At 42.5% G+C, this 19556-nt stretch overlaps 1 protein-coding gene across 1 annotated transcript; it reads right to left on the bottom strand.

Moving 5' to 3' along the window:
- Window positions 1-508: 508 nt before the first annotated feature.
- Window positions 509-18979, bottom strand: LOC106540355 (sulfotransferase 1A1). Its single transcript, XM_014055432.2, has 9 exons — window positions 18787-18979; window positions 18032-18184; window positions 11041-11166; window positions 7567-7664; window positions 7284-7410; window positions 6251-6345; window positions 5210-5390; window positions 1100-1231; window positions 509-947 (listed from the first exon to the last, which is right to left on the bottom strand). Exons 2-8 carry the CDS (start codon window positions 18177-18179, stop codon window positions 1119-1121), a joined length of 888 nt encoding a protein of 295 aa, XP_013910907.2. The 5' UTR covers window positions 18180-18184; window positions 18787-18979; the 3' UTR covers window positions 509-947; window positions 1100-1118.
- Between the last annotated feature and the right edge of the window lie 577 nt (window positions 18980-19556).

Below are 19556 nucleotides of genomic sequence, written 5' to 3'. Positions count from 1 at the left end.
TTTTTCCCTCTGAAACTGCTTCCTAAATTCAACACAACTCTTTTGTAAATCCAAGATAAAAAAGTTTACCAAGTCATTCTTCTGGTTTATCATTTATATGTGTTTAATTTAAGACATTATTAACCACTGAATTCTTCCATAGTCAAATAATATTGTACTTTCTGTATCTCTTCTCCGTTTTTTATAATCTTTAATTCTTTTTGATTCACTGTACTCAAACCTCAAAGTCCTTTTCTGTCATATTTTTTCTAATCAACAATTCTTTTCCAAAGAAAGATATTCCTCTTCCATTTGCTAAGATCATATTCCTGGGCAGGCAGATATTTTGGTTTCAGATAGGGAAAAACCAGAAATATAAAGCAGGAAGGCATGTTCAAGGTTATATGTTTCTTAAACATGATCAGATTTCATGAAAATGAAAATAGATTATAATTAAAAGCTTAAGTCGTAAGTCACATAATACTTATTTACTAAAATTCTATAAGACCAAAAGAAAATGAGTCACGTGACAGTTTCAGATGAGACTTTTATTCTGCAGTTGTTTACCTGGAACACAATTCCCATATAAAATCTGAATAATTTTGCAAGTGATCTATCAAGAAACTAAAGATGAAGTACGGTAGTGACATTTCAAGGAAGGAAGGAAGGAAGGAAGGAAGGAAGGAAGGAACAAGCTACATCCCTTTCACAAATGTAAAAACTAGAAATAAAAGAATTTAAACATCTGAATTTTTGCATCACAAGGAAAGAGGTCAATGATTAAAGAGGAGCAATATCATAAATAAAAATGCAGTTTGGAGTTCATTTTTGTTCTTGGCATGGCTTTGATGTTAATTAGGTCTTTCCATCACTTGATGGGGACAGAGTGGCATCTTGTCTTGAGCTTCATCTGTATACGATCTCAGCATCTTCAACCAATTCTCACAGGTAACAAAAGCAGATCCTCACTAAAATAGAAAAGAGATTAAATAAAAATAATCTCTGTTTGGACCATGATATGCCCCAAGAAGTATATGCAGTACGCTGACATGCTCAGAACACATAGAAAGTATCTATAGAACATGTTGGGTTATTTTAATGTGAGTGAAAGAATACATACCCAAGTAGGAAAAGAACATTCATATTTCTGTTCGAAACTTCAGCGTACTTCCTTTCATTTGCATCTTGTAATTCTCATCGAAACGCTCATTTTGTGCAACTGTGAATTGGTTCTTCCAGTCACCAGCAACTCCTAATGTGAAGGGAAAATAATAGCCAATATTAGTTTCCTTGATGTTCTCTGAGCCTGGTGGTTGCTGGCAGACATTTCATTACCCAAATAGATAATGTTCTAAATGTCATTATTTTGCAAGAGAAGTCAATGATTTGTAGCTCAGGGTTGAACTATGGAGTCTTTTGTGTTCTCTGAGCCTGGTTGCTTACAGACATTTTATTACGCAGTTAGATATCATATATTTTCTATTGCAACACAACTACACTCAAAACTGGGTAAGGTAAAGTTGAATCCCAGCATGGGATCCATACATAGCAAAGCATTTGTTGGACCTCAAAAACATTAAATAACTCAGATTTCACTGAACGTATTGCCCAAATCTCTTGAAATGTTGGTAGCTTCCCATGAGCTTTAGGATGTTTTGTAGGTTTACATGAGATTATTGGTGAATCTTTGAGAGATAGTTGCAGATCGCTATCTATATTTAAAGTATGTACAAAACCTGGGGTGGGTGGGTTATGATTATATGATGACACATATCAACAGGAAAAGTTATAATTTTGAAATACCAGTGTATTTAATCATTGCCTAAAACTTGTAACATATGATAGCTGGAAGAGTAATACAAATTTTTCTTCTCTCTCTCATCTTTCTGTCTCCTTTATAGTCAAGGCTACTCTTTTGGACACAGTTGGAATTGGGGGTAAGGCCTGTTTCCCCAATCCAGTCCTTTCTTTTTTGCCTTTAACCTGAGTGGTAGACTCAAAACCTTTAAGACAGAGTTCCCCAACCAGTGAGTCTTCACAAGAATGTAGAATTCAAGAGGTCCATAACATATAACTACAATTAAGCCCAACATTTGTATTGTTAAGCGAATTTTGCCCAATTTTATGAGCAAATTTATCATCTTTCTTGCCACGGTTGTTAAGGGAATGACAGCAGTTGTTAAAGTAGCAATGCAGCTGTTAAATCAGTGTTTCTCAACCTTGGCAACTTGAAGATGTCCAGACTTCAACTCTGGGAGTTGAAGTCAGGACATCTTCAAGTTGTCAAGGTTGAGAAACACTGTGTTAAATGAATCTGGCTTCCGCACATTGGCTTTGCTTGTCAGAAAGTCACAGTAGGTGATCATGCACACAGCAACCATCATAAATGTGTCAATTGCCAAGGGTCTGAACATTGATCACATGATCATGAGGATGCTTCAATGGTCGTAAGTGCAAAAAACTGTCGTCTTATTTTTCAGTGCTATTGTTGTAACTTTGAATGATCATTAAATGAACTATTGTAACTTGAGCACTACCTATATGCTCCCTACTTTCCAGGGATGTAGTGGGGACTATTGTATGAGTAACATAAGCTCTTTTTGTTGAGAGGCTTCAAGACAGAAAGTGCCTAAAAGTACTTTTCAAGGAACATGATGTGCTTGTGTGTCCCCCCACCCCGAATTTACTTTCTCTAGAGAGAAACATTTAGAGGGGAAATGGGCAGAGATAAATAAATGGAAGACTAATGTATAACATACTTCACATTTGGAAAAATAGGGAAGCAAGCACGAGACATCTATCAGCCTTACAAGGTAGATCAGATAGAAATATAACCCGATCACCTAATTCAACTTTCTTGTAAAGCTACATTATAAGAGTCTTGCAAGTCTGAAAGTACAATTCTTCTGTTATCTCATTTACAACCTGAGAAACTAGCGAGGCTCCCTTCTAAGTCTCCTTCTCCTCCCACTTTCCAACTGCAGGCTATGCTGTCTTTAATTTGACCAATTCCTAGGCATTATCTCTTTGCCCCTGTTCTGACCTAGGCTTTCCCAAAAAGCACGAGGCAGAGTCCTGGTCCCGACAAAACCCCTTTTATTAAACGAATGTGAATTCCTCTCATTCACATTCAGCAAGGCCTGGAAAACAGTCTTTCAAAGGAGTAATTATGACTGCAGACCTTATCAATCTTGGAAAGCTGCCATGTAATATTTTCCAAATGAGGTGCTGTGCAAGGAAAGACTGGGCGCAGAGTCTCCGACATTCACAGATTTTCACACTCCAGAAACAAATCTAACGACTGAACGAACGATTTTTTCCTGCAAAAGCCCACTCCCATTTTGCTCCTCTTTATTTCCTATGGGAGGGGCCGATCACCTTCCACCTGTGACTTTCCTCCCAAGTTTATCCTGATTTCTGAGTTGTTCTTTTCTTCTGGCAGCTCTGCGCATGCGCACACTGGGAACAGGCTCTAGCTCTTCCTTTGCCTCACTGCTGTCTAGGTCCATAGGCACCTGATCATTGCCAGACGCCCTCGGCCCTGTCTCTGCCTGCAATGCAGAGCCCTCATCAAAGCCTTCCCCAGCCTCCAGGAGTGGCCCATACTCCCTCCCCAACCTCCTCACTGTCCAACTCTGCTGCTAGGTCCTCTGGCCGCTGTCGGGCTACAACAGCCCCATTGCCCAAGATCTAACCCACATACCATTACACAATCTCAGTTTCTCAAATCATATTTTCTTCATGTGGATTAGGCTCGTCAGACCACAAGATCTAGCCTGCCTGTTTCCTACTTGAGGTTTCTAATAAAAGCAGTGAAATCCCCAGGACAGAGATCAAAATAATAAGAGACATTTAATTCCTCACAGAATATAAAACAACCTAGAGTTGGAAGGGTCCTTGGAGGTCTTCTAGTCCAACCTCTTGCTTGAGCAGGAGATCCTATATCATTTCGGACAAATGGCTGTCGAGTCTCTTTTTAAAAGCCTCCAGTGATGGAGCATCCACAAGTTCTGAAGGCAAGTTGTTCCATTGGTTGTTTGCTCTTACCATTAGGAAATTTGTCTTTCGTTCTAAGTTGCTTGTCTCCTTGGTTAGTTTCCATCAATTGTTTCTTGTCTTGCATTCTGGTGCTTTGGAGAATAATTTGACCCCCTTGTCTTTGTAGGAGCCCCTCAAATACTGGCACACTGGTGTCATGTCTTCCCTAGCCCTTCATGACCAATTCTAGCAACTGTTCTGCAACTGTTTTAACCTCCAGCCTCCTAATCATCTCTACAAACTTCCTAGAGTCTTAACAGGGTTTTTTAGATGTTTAGGTCAAGGGCCCAGGTATAACCTTCTCTGATAATGACACATGTTAGTCTTTCCCAAGCCATTGCATTGCATTATCAATCATGGTCATTCTTTCTAGAAAGTCTTGGAGTGGAAATCCATACATGTATAAGTACTGAGCTTGGTAGCACATGTACCATCACAAAGAACAGCCTATTTGCTTACAACAATATTATTACATTCCCATGGTACAATTATTGTACCATGGGAATGTAATATCTATCTGAGACAGAAAATGTCTATCTCATCTTCTCTCAAGTTGTTCAAGATCATATTAGGAGCAGAAAGCTTGACTTGAAATTCCATAATTCCTGACCAGCAGAGCTAGTACAGGTAGTCCTCAACTTACAACTACAATGTATGTTACGAGCCAAAAATTTATTTTGCTAAGTGAGACATTTGTTAAGTGAGCCTTATCCCATTTTATAACCTTCCTTGCCAGAGTTCTTAAGTGAATTACTGCAGGTGTTAAGTTAATCCCACAATTGTTCAATGGCTTCCCCATTGACTTTGCTTGCCAGGCGGTAGGCAAAAGTAATCACATGACCCTGGGACATGGCAACCGTCATAAATATGAGTCAATTGACAATCATCTGAATTTTGGTCCCATGACCAGGGGGGTGCTGCAAAGGTTGTAAGTGTGAAAAATGGTCATTAGTGATCCTGTTGTTCAGTGCTACTGTAACTTCGAACAGCAACTAAATGAGTTATTGTAAACTAAATAACACTAAATGAGCTATTGTAAAAGACTACCTGTAATCCTGATGGCTGGGAAACCTAACACATTTGGAGCAGGTCAATTTCGATAAGGTAGCACTATTATTTTACCCTTTTATGCATGTTATAAATATAACTCATATTCCATCCAGCCGCAGTTTGGCTAATTTGATAGGCTCACCTTTCCTCATGAAAGGAGAGATGGTGTGATCCATAACAGAAGTGGGAATGCTTTTGTAATTAGCCATTTGATTCTGACTCATCTCTTTGAAGGAGGTGTGGTGTGAAATCTTCTTGACTAAGTTTTCATCAACTGGCCTCTCTAGGAATTCCATTACCTTTCGAATCTCCCGTTCTGGATCCTGTATGCAAAGCAACAATCAAGTAGTGAAAGTCAGGAATTTCGGATTAGGAAGAGTTTTGATGCATGGGTATATTATGTTATATGAAATAACTTAAATTAAAATACACCATCCTTTGCAATTTGACAGCTATTACCTATCTGCTGTCTAGTTATAATCTAGTAGAGAGTGTTTCTTATTTCCTTATAATGCTTTGCAGTTAGACACACGTGCATGCAATTTTTAATCATGACTTTCCATTATGAGCCAATATTGTTGACTCAGCCTTCCAGCCTTCTGAGGTGGGTCTCCTGAGGAGACGATTAGCATGGAGGAAGTGAGAAGAGAGATGGGAGTAACCATCTTGTATTCAGCTTTGGGATGGCTCTGATTTAGATAAAGTAGGTCTATTGAAATTAGTGAAGTAAGCCATGCCTCTTAGTTTCTGTGGGTCTACTCTTAGTCATGTCTAAATGTAAATCAACTTTCAGGCCTATCTTTCTATAGATGTACTTACGAAAAGGACCTAAGCAATGTCTTGCTGGACAGCTACAAAGTAAAATAAGTATGTGGAAATAAAAGAAAACAAGCTTGAATGGATGACAACAATTTTGCATTCTTTGTCCCCTATTTGTAGGTTTTCAGGAGCATCTAATTAAAATCAGACTGCTGGAGTAAGGGATCTATTTGAGGAACTGGGAATTTTTGGCCCTGGAGATACTATAGAAGTCCCATCCCAGTCCGCCCTAAGGGCCATTCCTAAGACTTGTAGAACAGGAGATAGGTATGCCCCATACCTAAATCTTAATGTGGGGAAAAGAAGTGAAAATTAGAGTAGTAGAGAATAAGAAGCTTAATAAAAGAAGCAGAAAGAATCTTGCCTCTTTCATGTCTTCATAAAAGAGGTAGAGAATCCTGTATTTCTTTGTGAGGTCCCACCAACCTTTGACGTGATCATACCAGGATCCAAAAGAAACTGAGGAGAGAAATAGAATGCTTGTGAATGATGGGAATTTTAGTGTAACAACATGGAGAAACCTACAGTTTCCATATTACTTATTTTGGTTCGGACACCAGAAGTATGAAACGGGACTAGAAGCTTTAGTAGAAATTGATAGTCAAATTAAAGAACCATATACCATATTTTGAAATATAAGACGCACCCTTTTCCCCTCAAAAAAAGAGGCTGAAAATCTGGGTGCATCTTATACGCTGAAGACAGCATTTTTTGCCGCCCGAAACCCCACCCCTTCATCAAAATTTCTGTGCATAGCTTGTAGGAGGCTTTTAGAGCACTCCTGGGGCTGGGGAGGCCAGAAATGAGCAAAAAATGCCCCATTTTTTGCTCAATTTTGCCATCTCCCAGCTCCCAGGAGCACTCTATAAGTTTCCTAATGGTCTTCTGTTTGACAAAAAATGGGCCCGTTTTCACCAAAAATTGTCCAATTTTTGCTCATTTTTGGCCCCCTCACCTCCCAGGAATACTCAACAAGCCTCCTAAGGGTTATTTATGTCCTTTTTAAAAAAAAAAAGTGGGCCCATTTTGGTGAAAAACGGGCCATTTTCAGGAGGTTTGCAGAGTGCGAAAACTTTTTTTAAAATTTGCCTCTTCAAAACCTTTGTGCCTCTTATACTCCAGTGCATCTTATACTCCGAAAAATACAGTAATTACAAGGACATATCTGCTCATTCACAGAAAGGGTAACAACAAGAAGGTCCTGATCTGATCTTCTCATTCACAGAATTTCTGTGAAACATCTCACTACTTTCAAGAACTTCTACAAGGCTTCCCCCAAAATGTCACCTATTTGCTTTGTTAGCTACAGGTAACAGGATCAGTATTATATTTTGAAGACCATATAAAGGAGGGTTAATATCAAGCTCAGTGCTTGGAAGGGTTTATTATCAACTTACTATTTCCATCCATAAAATTCTCCAGATATTCCTCCCATGTTCCAGGATCTGGGTGCACTTTTGCCATTTGGTAGAAGTAATAGTATGAGACAGCCACATCTTTGGCATTTCTAGCCACATAGATAACCTGTTCGGTGACAAACAAGAATGTTAATTAAGCTGATAATGCATTTCAATACTGAGGGCATGGTGTGTAATTATTTGCAGAGGATCCTTACCCAATATGTTCTTGCATTCATTTGACTAGTTTTTCATGTATTAACGGTCCATATTTTTTTCTTACCTTGCAGTTCTTTTCCAAGAAGGTTTTGGGGAGCATTTGGACAGGAAGGTGGGTTTTAATTATACATGGACGGGGTGCTTCCTTGAGCAGTTCAATGCCTGGAAGAGGATAAAGAATACTTGAAGAGACTTCTTCCATACTCCCACCCGTGCATTACAGAGACCTGATTGGGCCATGAGGGGGGTGTTCCCCTTAGTGAATTATGCCCACCAGGCTTCCAGGCGTTTCACCAGCCGAGAGCCCAGGACAGGGGCAGGGGGGAGTGGTGGTGGTTATTAGGGAAAGTTTTGGACCTCAGGAGGTCACTGTGCCTCAGATAGGTGGGTGTGAGTCCCTTTTTGTGAAATGGGGCCTTGGAGTTCAGGTGGGTCTTTTTGTTATGTACCTGTCTACCTGCTACGTTTCATCGGCCCTGCCGGAGCTGCTAGATGTATTAGCTGGATTGGCGGTTGATTTCCCCAGATTTATGATCCTGGGGGATTTCAATCTGCCTTCCATTGGCAAGACATCCGAGTTAGCTCAGGAGTTCATGGCTTCCATGACAGCTATGGACCTAACTCAGTTAATTCAAGACTCCACCCATAATGGGGGACACACGCTCAACCTGATTTTTGTCTCTGGGCAGTGGATGAATCATCTAGACTTAGGGGATATTTCTATCCAACCCTTGTCATGGTTGGATCATTTCCTCATCAGGCTTGACTTCCATACTGCTACCCCTCACTGTAGGGAGGCGGAACCGCCCCAGATGCTTGATGGACCCTGAAAGGTTCCTGATGGAGCTTGGGACTTTTCCTGAATCCCTTGCTCACAACTTGACCAAAGCTCTAGTGGAAGCCTGGGATAGGATGGCCACTGGAGCTTTGGATCGTGTTGTGTCTTTGCGGCCTCTGACCCGGTGTCGATCCCAGGTAGCTCTCTGGTTTATCGAGGAGCACTGGGAGATGAAATGCCGGAAAAGACACACCTAGAGAGTTGTTGGAGGGCCAGCCAGTCTGAATCTGATCGAACACTAGTAAGAATTCATATTAAATCCTACTTAGTGGCGATAAAAGTGGCAAAATGGCAACATTTTTCCACTCTTATCGCATCCGCAGATAACTGCCCAGCCGCCCTGTTTAGGGTGACCAGCTCCTTTCTTAACCAAGGAACTGGGAAAGACCCCTTGCAGGGTAGGGCTGAAGAATTTGTTCAGTATCTGCAGGATAAAATCGCTCAGATCCGGACAGGCTTGGACTCTGACTGGGTAGATTCGGGCGAGTCGATAGGGATGAATCTTGTGGAGACCATCTGGGATGAGTTTGACCCTGTGACCCCCAAGGGCATGGACAGGATTATGGGGAGACTCAGTGCTGCCACTTGTGTGCTGGACCGGTTAGTCTCGGCTTCCCGGGAGGTGACACGAGGCTGGCTCCAGGCGATTACCAACGCTTTGTTGAGAGAGGGGTTCTTTCCCAGCACCTTGAAGGAGGCGGTGGTGAGGCCCCTCCTTAAGAAGCCTTCCCTGGACCCAGCTTCTTTAGCCAACTATTGTCTGGTCTCCAACCTTCACTTTGTAGCAAAGGTTGTCGAGAGTGCGGTAGCACGTCAGCTTCCCCAGTACCTGGATGAAGCTGTCTACTTGGATCCGTTTCAGTTGGGTTTCAGACCCAGAGACAGCACGGAGACAGCATTGGTCGCATTGGTCAATGATCTTTGGCGGGCCGGGACAGGGGCTGCTCCTCTGTCCTGGTCCTATTAGACCTCTCAGCAGCTTTCAATACCATCGACCATGGTATCCTACTGTGACGACTCAGGGGGTTGGGAGTGGGGGGGAGTGGTTCTCCTCCTACCTGTCAGATTGGTCACAGTTTGTGTTGACTGGAGGGCAGGGATCGACCCCAAGGCACATCACTTGTGGGGTGCCCCAGGGGTCGGTTCTCTCACTCCTCCTGTTCAACATATATATGAAACCACTGATACCCAACTTTTCATCTCTACCCCAAACCACCCAAACAATGCCCTCGACGTGATGTTCTGATGCCTGGAGGCTGTGCTGATCTGGAGGGGAGGAACAGGCTCAAGCTCAATCCCTTCAAGACTGAATGGTTGTGGTTTCCGTCATTCTGATTTGAGCATCTTGTTCCATCTTTGATGATAGGGGAATAAATTTTAGCCCCCTCAGAGAGGGCCCCCAATCTGGGCGTCGTCCTGGATACGTGGCTTAGTTTAGAGGAACACCTGACGACCATGATCAGGGGGGCCTTTTACCAGGTTTGCCTGGTACATCAGTTGCCCCCCTTCCTGGATCGGGATGCTCTGTGCACAGTCACTCATGCCCTCATCCTTTCTCGCCTGGACTACTGTAACGCTCTCTACATGGGGCTGCCTTGAAGAGCACCCGGAGGCTTCAACTGGTCCTGAATGTGGCTGCATGGGTTATCCTGGGGGCACCTAGGTACTCCTATGTTGCACCCCTTTTAGGCGGCCTGCACTGGTTGCCGGTTGTCTTCCGGGTGCGATTCAAGATAATAATTATGACCTTTAAAGCTCTCCATGGCTTAGGCCCAGGATACCTGCGAGACCACCTATTGCCACCGGTAGCCTCCCACCGTCCAGTGCGATCCCACAGAGTTGGCCTCCTCAGGGTGCCGTCGGCCAGACAGTGTCGGCTAGCGACCCCCAGGGGGAAAGCCTTCTCTGTGGGAGCGCCTTCCCTCTGGAATGAGCTGCCCCGGGAGCTTCGTATAATCCCCGACCTCCGGTCGTTCTAATGCACCGTAAAAAGTTGGCTTTTCCAGCAAGCCAGCCTGGCCTGAACAAAACAAAATAAATTATTGATTAATGTTAATTTTAATTGAATTTCTTTTTTAAATGTTGTTGTTAATCTAAATTGGGTTTGTTTTTTGGATATTCTAATTAATTTTTTTAAACTTTTGTAATATGTGGGGTTTTTTTAACGTTGTATGCCGCCCTGAGTCCTTGGGAGGAGGGCGGCATATAAATCCAATAAACCTAAACCTAAACCTTCTCCCTCCATTAGCCTATCCATACCACATGCATTCTGGATGAATTTGCTTGCAGATATCTCAACTAGCATTAGGAAAAGTATGAAGATGTCTGCAGGTAGATCTACTATATTATTTGCATCCTCTCCCCTCTTCACAGTTGCCATTTCTATTCCATTGTCAAGTGTGAAAGACTAGGACCACATATGAGCTTCCAACTGAACTGATTTATTACTCATGCCTATGCACAGGTATCTACTCAACTAACAGCATTAGATTGGCGGTAGATGAAGGTCAACAGAATTTAAGAAGGGTTAGATTTAGTCCATTTGTGGCTATGCAGAGATTTTAGGTTGCTACCTCTATTGAGTCTGCCCCCAGGTTCTGCCACTCCTTCTCCCACATTCATCTCATAGACTAGTCTTCCTCCTCAATCCCTCTGCTCCCAAATTGCTGTCTAGAGGGGAAGACACCTCTGCTGTTTTACCTGTAGGGACATCAGGTGCAGCAAATTCCAGGAAAGGGACTCGCATATAGATGGGTTGAATTCTGCATTTTTCCACACTGCCTTCTTTGTAGATCATGTCTACAATCTCACTGACCCAGGTAGTACCTAAAAGAGCACAAAAAGGTTGGACATGCTGAACCAAGATCATATTATAGGAAGGAAAACAGGTTATTGCCTCAAACAAAACATGATGCCTGTTATAGCTACTACAAGTACAGAATGGCTGTAGAAAGTCTACATGCCCCTTTTAAAATGCCAGGTTTTTTGAGATGTAAAAAAAATCAGACCAAGTTAAATCAGTTCAGAATTTTTCCACCTTTACATGTAAGCTGTACAATTCAATTGAAAAACAAACTGAAATCTTTCAGGGAGAAAAAAAATTTAAAAACAAAAAAACCTAGAATAATGTGACAGCATAAGTGTTCAAACCCTCCTATGAATAGGGAAGTGGCTGTGTTCAGAACTAATCAATCATATTCAAACTATGTCAAATAGTAGTCAGTACACATGTGCTATCAATTAAAGCACCTCTGATCAAGCCCATATGAACTTCAAATGTTGCAGTGGTCCCCCCCCCCGCCCAAATATTTACTCAGATGCCTCTTACAACAAAAGCCACGATCTGCAAAGAGCTTATAAAGCATTAAAGACAGTGGTGGGATTCACTTATTTTCCCTATTTTTTTTTCAATTGAATTATATAGCTAATGCAGGAAGCCTTCAATTTACAACTATTCATTTAGTGACCTTTCAAAGGTACAAGAAGCACTGAAATAAATGACTTATGACCAGTGGTGGGTTTCAAAAATTGTTCAAACCTACTCTGTGGGTGTGGCCTCCTTTGTGGGAGTGGCTTGCCACCCATGTGACCGGATGGGAGTGGCTTGCCGCCCACGTGGCATTATGAATTAATGAATTATGAAATTATGAATTAGTACTTAGGTCGGTCCAAATAGCTATTCAGAAACTCTGGCATTGAAGCATGCAAGTCTTAAAGCTGTCAAGTTACAAGATCCTTGCACCCCTAACCCTTTAGAAAAAAAACCCCCAGGGGTTCAAACTTGACAGCTTTAAGACTTGTGGACTTCAACTCCCAGAATTCCTCCTCCAGTCACATTGGCTCAGGAACTCTGGCATTGAAGCATGCAAGTCTTAAAGCTGTCAAGTTAGAAGATCCTTGCACCCCTAACCCTTTAGCAGTGGTGGGTTTCAAAAAATTTTGGAACATCTTCTGTAGGTGTGGCCTGCTTTCCGGGTCCACTGGTGGAACCTCTTCTAACTGGTCCGGTAGATTTGACGAACTGGTTCTACCGAATAGGTGCGAACTGGTAGGAACCAACCTCTGCTTATGACTCTGTTTCACAATTAAAACCATTGCAGCATCTCCATGATTATGTTATCAAAACTTAACATGTTACTAACTTAACAACTGCAGTGATTCATTAGACAACGGAGGCAAGAAATATCATAAAATGGAGCGAACTCACTTAGCAATAGCAATAGCAATAGCAGTTAGACTTATTTACCGCTTCATAGGGCTTTCAGCCCTCTCTAAGCAGTTTACAGAGTCAGCATATTGCCCCCAACACAATCCGGGTCCTCATTTTACCCACCTTGGAAGGATGGAAGGCTGAGTCAACCCTGAGCCGGTGAGATTTGAACAGCCAAACTGCAGAACTGTAGTCAGCTGAAATAGCCTGCAGTGCTGCATTTAACCACTGCGCCACCTCGGCTCTTGACACCGTCTTAACACTCTCACTTAACAACTGTCTTGCTTAACAGTGGAAATTTTGGGCTCCATTATGCTGATTAGTTGGGGACTACCTGTATGTTATGTTAAAGGTAGAAACACTTATGAATTGATTTATACTGGTTTAGCTTTTTATATCTTAAAACATGGCATTTTAACAAGGGTGTGCAGGCTTTCTATATATACTTTATTTTCTGAAGGTGTTTTTCCACTCAACACTTCATTCTTGAACTGTTGTAAAATTATATTGGAGTGGAATTGTCTGCTCCAAGTGCCAATCAGGACTGGCAGGATATCCCTATCCATCTAAGGTGGCACCTAAAATGCTTTTCTGATTCTGCCCTTTGGTGATCCACCAGACTTCACTGTTACAAATGGAGAAGCAAAAGAATTTTTTTTACTATCATAGGTTAACTTGGCTCTCTTCCTATAAATCTACTACAGATGCAAAACAAAAGCAGTGGACGACGATACAGATCGGGCACCAGGCAGAGAAAACTTCATGCTGATTCAGTTTTCTTTCAAGTCAAGGATGGCAGATAGCAGTTCAGATAAACAGAAGTAAAAGAGTTTATTATTGGCAGGTCCAAGCATAAAGATCATCCAGTGAAATCCAATCATGTCCAAACCTGTAATTGCTTACAGCTAATGGACAGAATCTTGCCAAACTAAAATAATAACCTTCTAACCTACTACATCTATCCTGAAATTTTATAGTGTGTGGCTATCCATGAGTATGAGCTGTGGTGGTGCAGTGGTTAGAATGCAGTACTGCAGGCTACTCCTGCTGCCTGCTGGCTGCCTGCAATTTAGCAGTTGAAATCTCACCATGCTCACAGTTGACTCAGCCTTCCATCCTTCCGAGGTGGGTAAAATGAGGACCCAGATGTTGGGGCAATATGCTGACTCTGTAAGCTCTGAGAGAGGGCTGTAAACAGGGGTAGTAGTCTACTGGTTTGGACCGGGTGAACCGGTAGCTCCAACGATCAGCTGGGAGTGGTTCGCTCCAATGATCAAGTGGGCTCACCCACCCGACCCTAGGCTTTACTGACCTATTGTCATCCTCTGTGTCGCTTACTTGCTATCGGCTGCCATAGAAACGGGGGGGGGGACATGGTATTTGGGATGGGAATAAATGGTACTGGAGGTGATATGGTAAAGGGAGTTTTCTTCTCACCATCTTTTGCACATGCTGATGCCCGGTGTTTGGACCTGGTCAGGACCAACTATCATGCATACCAACATAATGATGCTGTCTGGAGAGGCAACCCACATGACACCTTAGAGAGTTGCAGATTGGACACTGGCGTGGGGGTCATTGGGGGGGGGTTTGAGAAATTGTTTGATATGTACTTGTTTGCGCCTTTCTGGCTCAGATCTTGCTTTACTTTCGCTGCTATCTTTTCATAACCAGTAAAAGTATTTTGATTCCATGAACAATGGATTTAGAAGTTTTCTTTCTTGATTATTGAGAGAGGCACGCCTGACACCTATATTTTCTCAGCTGATTCACTCAAAACAGTGGATTGCCGCACCTCAGCTATGTGACTCCCCAGCAATAACATGGAAGGTAAGTTTTCTTAAAACTTCCTATGCACCCTAATTCTCTAGAGGAGCCACAATGCCAAACTGGCAGGCCCTTTGGATTCCCAAACACTTAGCCCAGAAGCAGTTCTGGTGGCCTGGCATAAAGAAAGATATGGACAGTTACGTGAAAAGCTGCACCATCTGTGCCACAATGAAGAGGCGACCGGGAAACCCCACCACCACCACCAGACTGCTGCAACCAGTAGCAGAGTCAACAAGGCCGTGGGAGAAGATTGCAATGGAGTTTATAGTAGAGTTGCCGAAAAGTGGGGGAAACATGGTGATTTGGACTGTAATAGACCTGTCCTCCAAACAGGCACAGTTCATACCCTGCAGCAGACTATCCTCAGCTCACAAGCTGATCAAACTGTTCCTGAAGCATATCTACCACTTGCGTTGAGAACCTTGAAGAATTATCTCAGACAGAGGGGTCCAGTTCATGGCTAAGTTCTGGAGGGAGTTCCTGTGGTCCATTGGGTCATCCCAGGGCCTTAGCTCAGCTTTTCACCTGAGCACCAATTTTGGGGCAGAGAAACTGAACGCCATGGTACAGCAGTACCTGAGGTGCTACATGAACTGTCAGCAGTCCAATTGGGCAGACCTTCTGTCTTTTGCTGAGGTTGTATATAATAATGCTGTTCACAGTAGCCCAGGATTCATGCTGTTCAAAGTTGTGAGCAGCATGGACTTTGTCCCAATGCCTGAGTATCCAAGGGATCCACTTTCCTCAGTCAGCTTGACTGACTGGATGTCAATGCTGAAAGCAACCTGGGAGAATTTCAAAAAAGCACTGGCTAAAGCGGCACAAACCTATAAGAAACAGGCAGATAAACATCGAGCTCCACAGCGACCATTCTTGGTGGGAGAGAAGGTTTACCTCTCCACAAAATATTTGAGGTTAAGACTCCTTAGCAAGAAACTGGGACCAAAGTTTGTGGGACCATTCCCCATAGTAAAGATCACCAACCCAGTCACAGTGCAATTGAAACTGTCTCGATTGCTGGGATGATACACCCGGCATTTCATAGTAGCCTCTTTAAACCCATGGTTGGATCCACTCTGAGACTACTACCCTGGGAACCCCTAGGTCCTATGGTCATAGGAGGCCAAACCCATTATGAGGTGCAACGAATCCTTGATTCGAGGTGGCACAGGAGACAACTCCAGAACTTAATCAAGTGGAAGGGCTACCTCTTGTCAGAGGCATCTTGGGTAAAGAGTAGAAATATCCAGGGTGTTTTCCTTATTGAAAGATTCCATGAAAAAAATCCAAACAAGCCTGGGGGGAGGGCATAGCCTAAAACCCTATATTTGTACTCAAATTGTTTTTGCTTGCACGGGTTGCTTTTGGAAAGTGAGGGGAGCTGAATGTCAACTCCCCACGTTGTCATGGGAGACAGGGAGGGGGAGTATATTTCATGCATGCTGTTGGCTGAAGTTGGATCTCAGATTACTGCAGCCAGCTTGGGAGGAGTGGATCTTACAGGGGAATGTGATTTTGTGCAAGAAAATGTTGTAAGGGTCATCAGCAGTATTATAGCCGGTGAATAGAATTTGTCAATCAGGAGATGAGAGTTCATTGTCTATGAGATCATAATTGGCTTTTTTAAAAGTTATAACTGGGAATCCCATCATTATAATGATTTTTGTGAGGATGTATGTTGAGACAAAAGCCAATCATGCTGTGGTTGCTGTTGGAAAAGAGTTCATTTATTTGTAGTCCATAATTTGAGTTTGAACTTGCAGAAGATAAGATCAAGGCAGTTGTCGAGTCTAGTGTTGTTAGTTACTAGTTGATCAAGTCACAGATTAGTTACAGCATTGTACAGGGTTGCATGTATGGGTTCAGTTGTAAAAGAGATAATATTCAGATTGCATCATCTTAAATAATGAGAAAATTTATTTCCTCATTCCATTTCCAGTTTAAATAAATTAGACTATTGTGTTTAGAACTGGCTGTTCTGCCTTGCATCTGTCCCCGGTGCAACTAGAATAACCTTAGCTGCTTGTTCTCCCAAATTTTGGCCTGAGCAGAAGAAATGTCCAAAACCTAAGATTTTGTTTAAGATGAAGAAGAGGTGACACTGATCAGAGTGGGGAAATGTTCTTCTAATGCATTTCCTGAGTTGTAAAGAAAGTGACCCATATAAATGATAACTATGGCAGGATGGTATTTGCAAAATGGAAAACATTGTTTTCAGTGAGGAATTGAGGTCAGGGAAGAGAACAGGAGGCTGGTTCATCTGTCTAGCACAGGAGTCCCCAACTTTTATGGGTTGGTGTCCCCGCAAGGAGGGGGGGAAGAGGGGAACTGGCCTATGAAAATGGTGGTCATCCCACTGCTCATGTAAGTTGATCTGCATGCACACACTGGCCCCCCACTGGCCAGTCGGGCTTCACGCATGCCTGAGCACATACACCAGCCAAAAGCTCACACAGCTCACTTCTGAACTGGCCACAGCACGGTAGTCGGTCATGGCCTGGTGCTGGGCACTCCTGGTCTAGGATTATCTGCTTTTCTGAGCAGTCATGAGCAAAGCAGCTCTGCTCCTACTAGAAGTGGGATTTTTATGTCCCATGCACAGGAAAGAAACTTAGAAGGGAAGGTGGACAAGCAGGCAGTGGAAATGCATACTAAACACTCTGTTCTCCCTCATATGCACCACTTGAAAGGGCAGCCTCTAGAAGCTAACAACAGCATATCAAATTAAACATTCCACCCGGTTTTCTTATCAAATGAGAGTTCTGCTAATAAATATTTGGAATTTATCCAGAATTGTCCTGCTGTGAAGTCTTGCCTGCAAATTCGTGCCGATTATGTCTCTTTTTCACATGTATGCTTAGGCCACATATTAGCCAAAATGCATTTTAACTAACAGATGAAATTGCCTCTATTATAAATCACAAAATAGTTCTATTTTATATTAAATAGTTCTATTTTATATTAAATTGCATATCAGCTATGCTGAATGCACTTAGGTCTGATTAACAGTTAAAAGGCCAAGCCGATTTCAAGAATTAAAAGAAAAAACATTAACCTGAAAATCAGACTCTAGTCTATGCATATTTGCAAATGAGGCTTTCAATGTGAAATTTAATTGTTCCATTTGTGAACTTTCACCAAGAATGTGCTTCTTTGGCCAGTCTCTTTTTTTATCACATTATTCTTCGTGTCACTTGTCTTTGCAAAGTAAAACTAGGAAAGACAGAAAGTTGGAATAGCATCCATTTACAGTGCAGTTCCAAACTTTTCAAGCAACATTGATATTCCTTCTTGTAAAGTCTAATCCTTAGCAAACCTTAATACTATAATTTAGAAACAAAATAGAATATGTTTTTGCAAAAAAGAAAATTAGTAGAAAGAAAAATGTCTTTGTGATGTAAAACTAAGGACTATAAATCATTGGGTTGCGGATCAGATGTAATGTAAGTTGATACATCTCTTTTCAGGCATATATTGTCAGCCCCTCAAAGAAAAAGTTTGCTTTGGAAACTTCCAGGCAAAAAGCTGCCTGGAATTTATTGTCTACTTTGATAGAACAAAGAAAAAGTAGAGAATTGGAAATTATCCACACATGAATGACCAGCACTTCTATACTCTGTTTAAGAAAATGAAGTCAAACACATCACTCACCAGACTTGGGGTATGTAGAGATCAGTAAATCATCAGGATGTGCTTGGAATTTTTCCACTTCATCGTAGACTTCTGCAAAATACTTTATCATGGGGATCCCCTTAACAGAGATCAACGGAGGGCGGGCTTTGTCTTGTTCTGGCTTCATTTTGGCTGAAGAGGAGAATGGCATTCTGAGGAAATGCAACTCTTTTCACCCAGAGTTAAGAGATTTGCAACCCAATCCAGCAGCTATCCTGTATTCAGAGCCTCGTGAGAATGGCAGCTGATAGAAGCACCCCCAAATGTTTCAGAACATCTGACATATAGAGATAGCCCTGTCACCCTGGACACAGGATTGACAAGTCAACTGGAGTAGGCAGATAGTAAGGAAGGCATAGAGAAGGAATAGGGGGAGGGGGAGAGAAAGCATTCCTCTAACCTTGTTATTCAAATATGCTATATTTTCAAATGTTTGCCTAAGAAGCTGCTAGTGTGGCGTCTATTTACTGTTGATGGAGTCATGGGAAGTGTAAAAAAAAAGTTCAAGGGATCATCAAACCAGTTTTACTCTTGTCCCTCCATTTAAAGAAAACAGCAATACTCAACAGTTTGTACCCGCAGATATTAGGGAAGAGTGGGGCTATTAAGACAGCCCCTTCACAAAGAACCCACAAGTTATGGTTGAAAACTTTTGTTTTACATGACCCACATTCTTCCTTCCTTTTGCAGTGTGCAGCCAAGCAGGAAGAGTCTCAGCCGCCTGGAATATTTACCTTGGCTTGGTTGGTCTCCTGATGTGCTTTGTCTCGGGAACTGGAGCAGAGGCGGATAAGTAGAACAGCAGAGCAGCTTCAGCCGCTACTGAGAGGAGCTGCGAGTATTTAAGAGGAGCTGAATTCAACCTTTCTGATCCGGCCAAATAGGGAGGACCTTGCCTTTTGGTACGCATGTTTTGTAATGCTTGGCACAATCTTTGATATTAGATTGGCTGGGAATCAAAAAAAATTTTTTAAAGTTGCTCGCATAGCTTTCAAACTTGCCTGAACTTTTCCTCTCAAAGACATGTCATTAACACCAGCTTTGTGAGGTTTTAAGTTAAACACTATCCTTACCTGATCAGTCTTCCCTTTACCTAGGAGGAAAACACTCCTCCCACCCCTAGTCCTGCTTTCAAATGATGTTTTCTGGACCTTGATTAACAAAGCAATTCATTTAAGAAACTTTGCACCAGTGGTGGGGTTGCAGGCGGTACTGTTCCGGTACGGTGCTCTGGAGGGCCCATCCGCCCGCCCGAGCTCCTTACTGGTGTTTAAAGGCTTCTGCGCTTCTGCGCAAGTGCATGGCGCATACAGTGCCTGCGCAACACTCCGCAGAGCAGCTGTAGCATCGGGGAGGCACTAAGACGCATGCACGCATCCATGAGGACACCGCCAGCCCGTTCCAACTGTATCAGTTGGAACAGGATTTGAAACCCACCACTGCTTTGGACAAAACCCAAATTTCATATTATGGCGTAATAGATTTGGACATGCAACTTGCACAG

The sequence above is a fragment of the Thamnophis sirtalis genome, unplaced genomic scaffold (genome assembly GCF_051295495.1).
Source record: "Thamnophis sirtalis isolate CommonGarterSnake01/CBP01778 unplaced genomic scaffold, rThaSir2_p1.2 scaffold_4, whole genome shotgun sequence".
In the NCBI taxonomy this organism is placed as follows: domain Eukaryota; kingdom Metazoa; phylum Chordata; class Lepidosauria; order Squamata; family Natricidae; genus Thamnophis; species Thamnophis sirtalis.
The sequence above is the reverse complement of the archived record's forward strand: the minus strand, read 5'-3'. Positions and strand labels throughout refer to the sequence as shown.

Bases quoted from the DNA above. Each gene is read 5' to 3' on its own strand.
- LOC106540355 (XM_014055432.2), bottom strand. From the start codon at position 18,179: ATGAAGCCAGAACAAGACAAAGCCCGCCCTCCGTTGATCTCTGTTAAG. The intron at 11,167-18,031 runs GTGAGTGATGTG...GTGCTCTTTTAG, and splicing joins CTCTACATACCCCAAGTCTG to GTACTACCTGGGTCAGTGAG. The intron at 7,411-7,566 runs GTAAGAAAAAAA...GTCACCGAACAG, and splicing joins TCTTGGAAAAGAACTGCAAG to GTTATCTATGTGGCTAGAAA.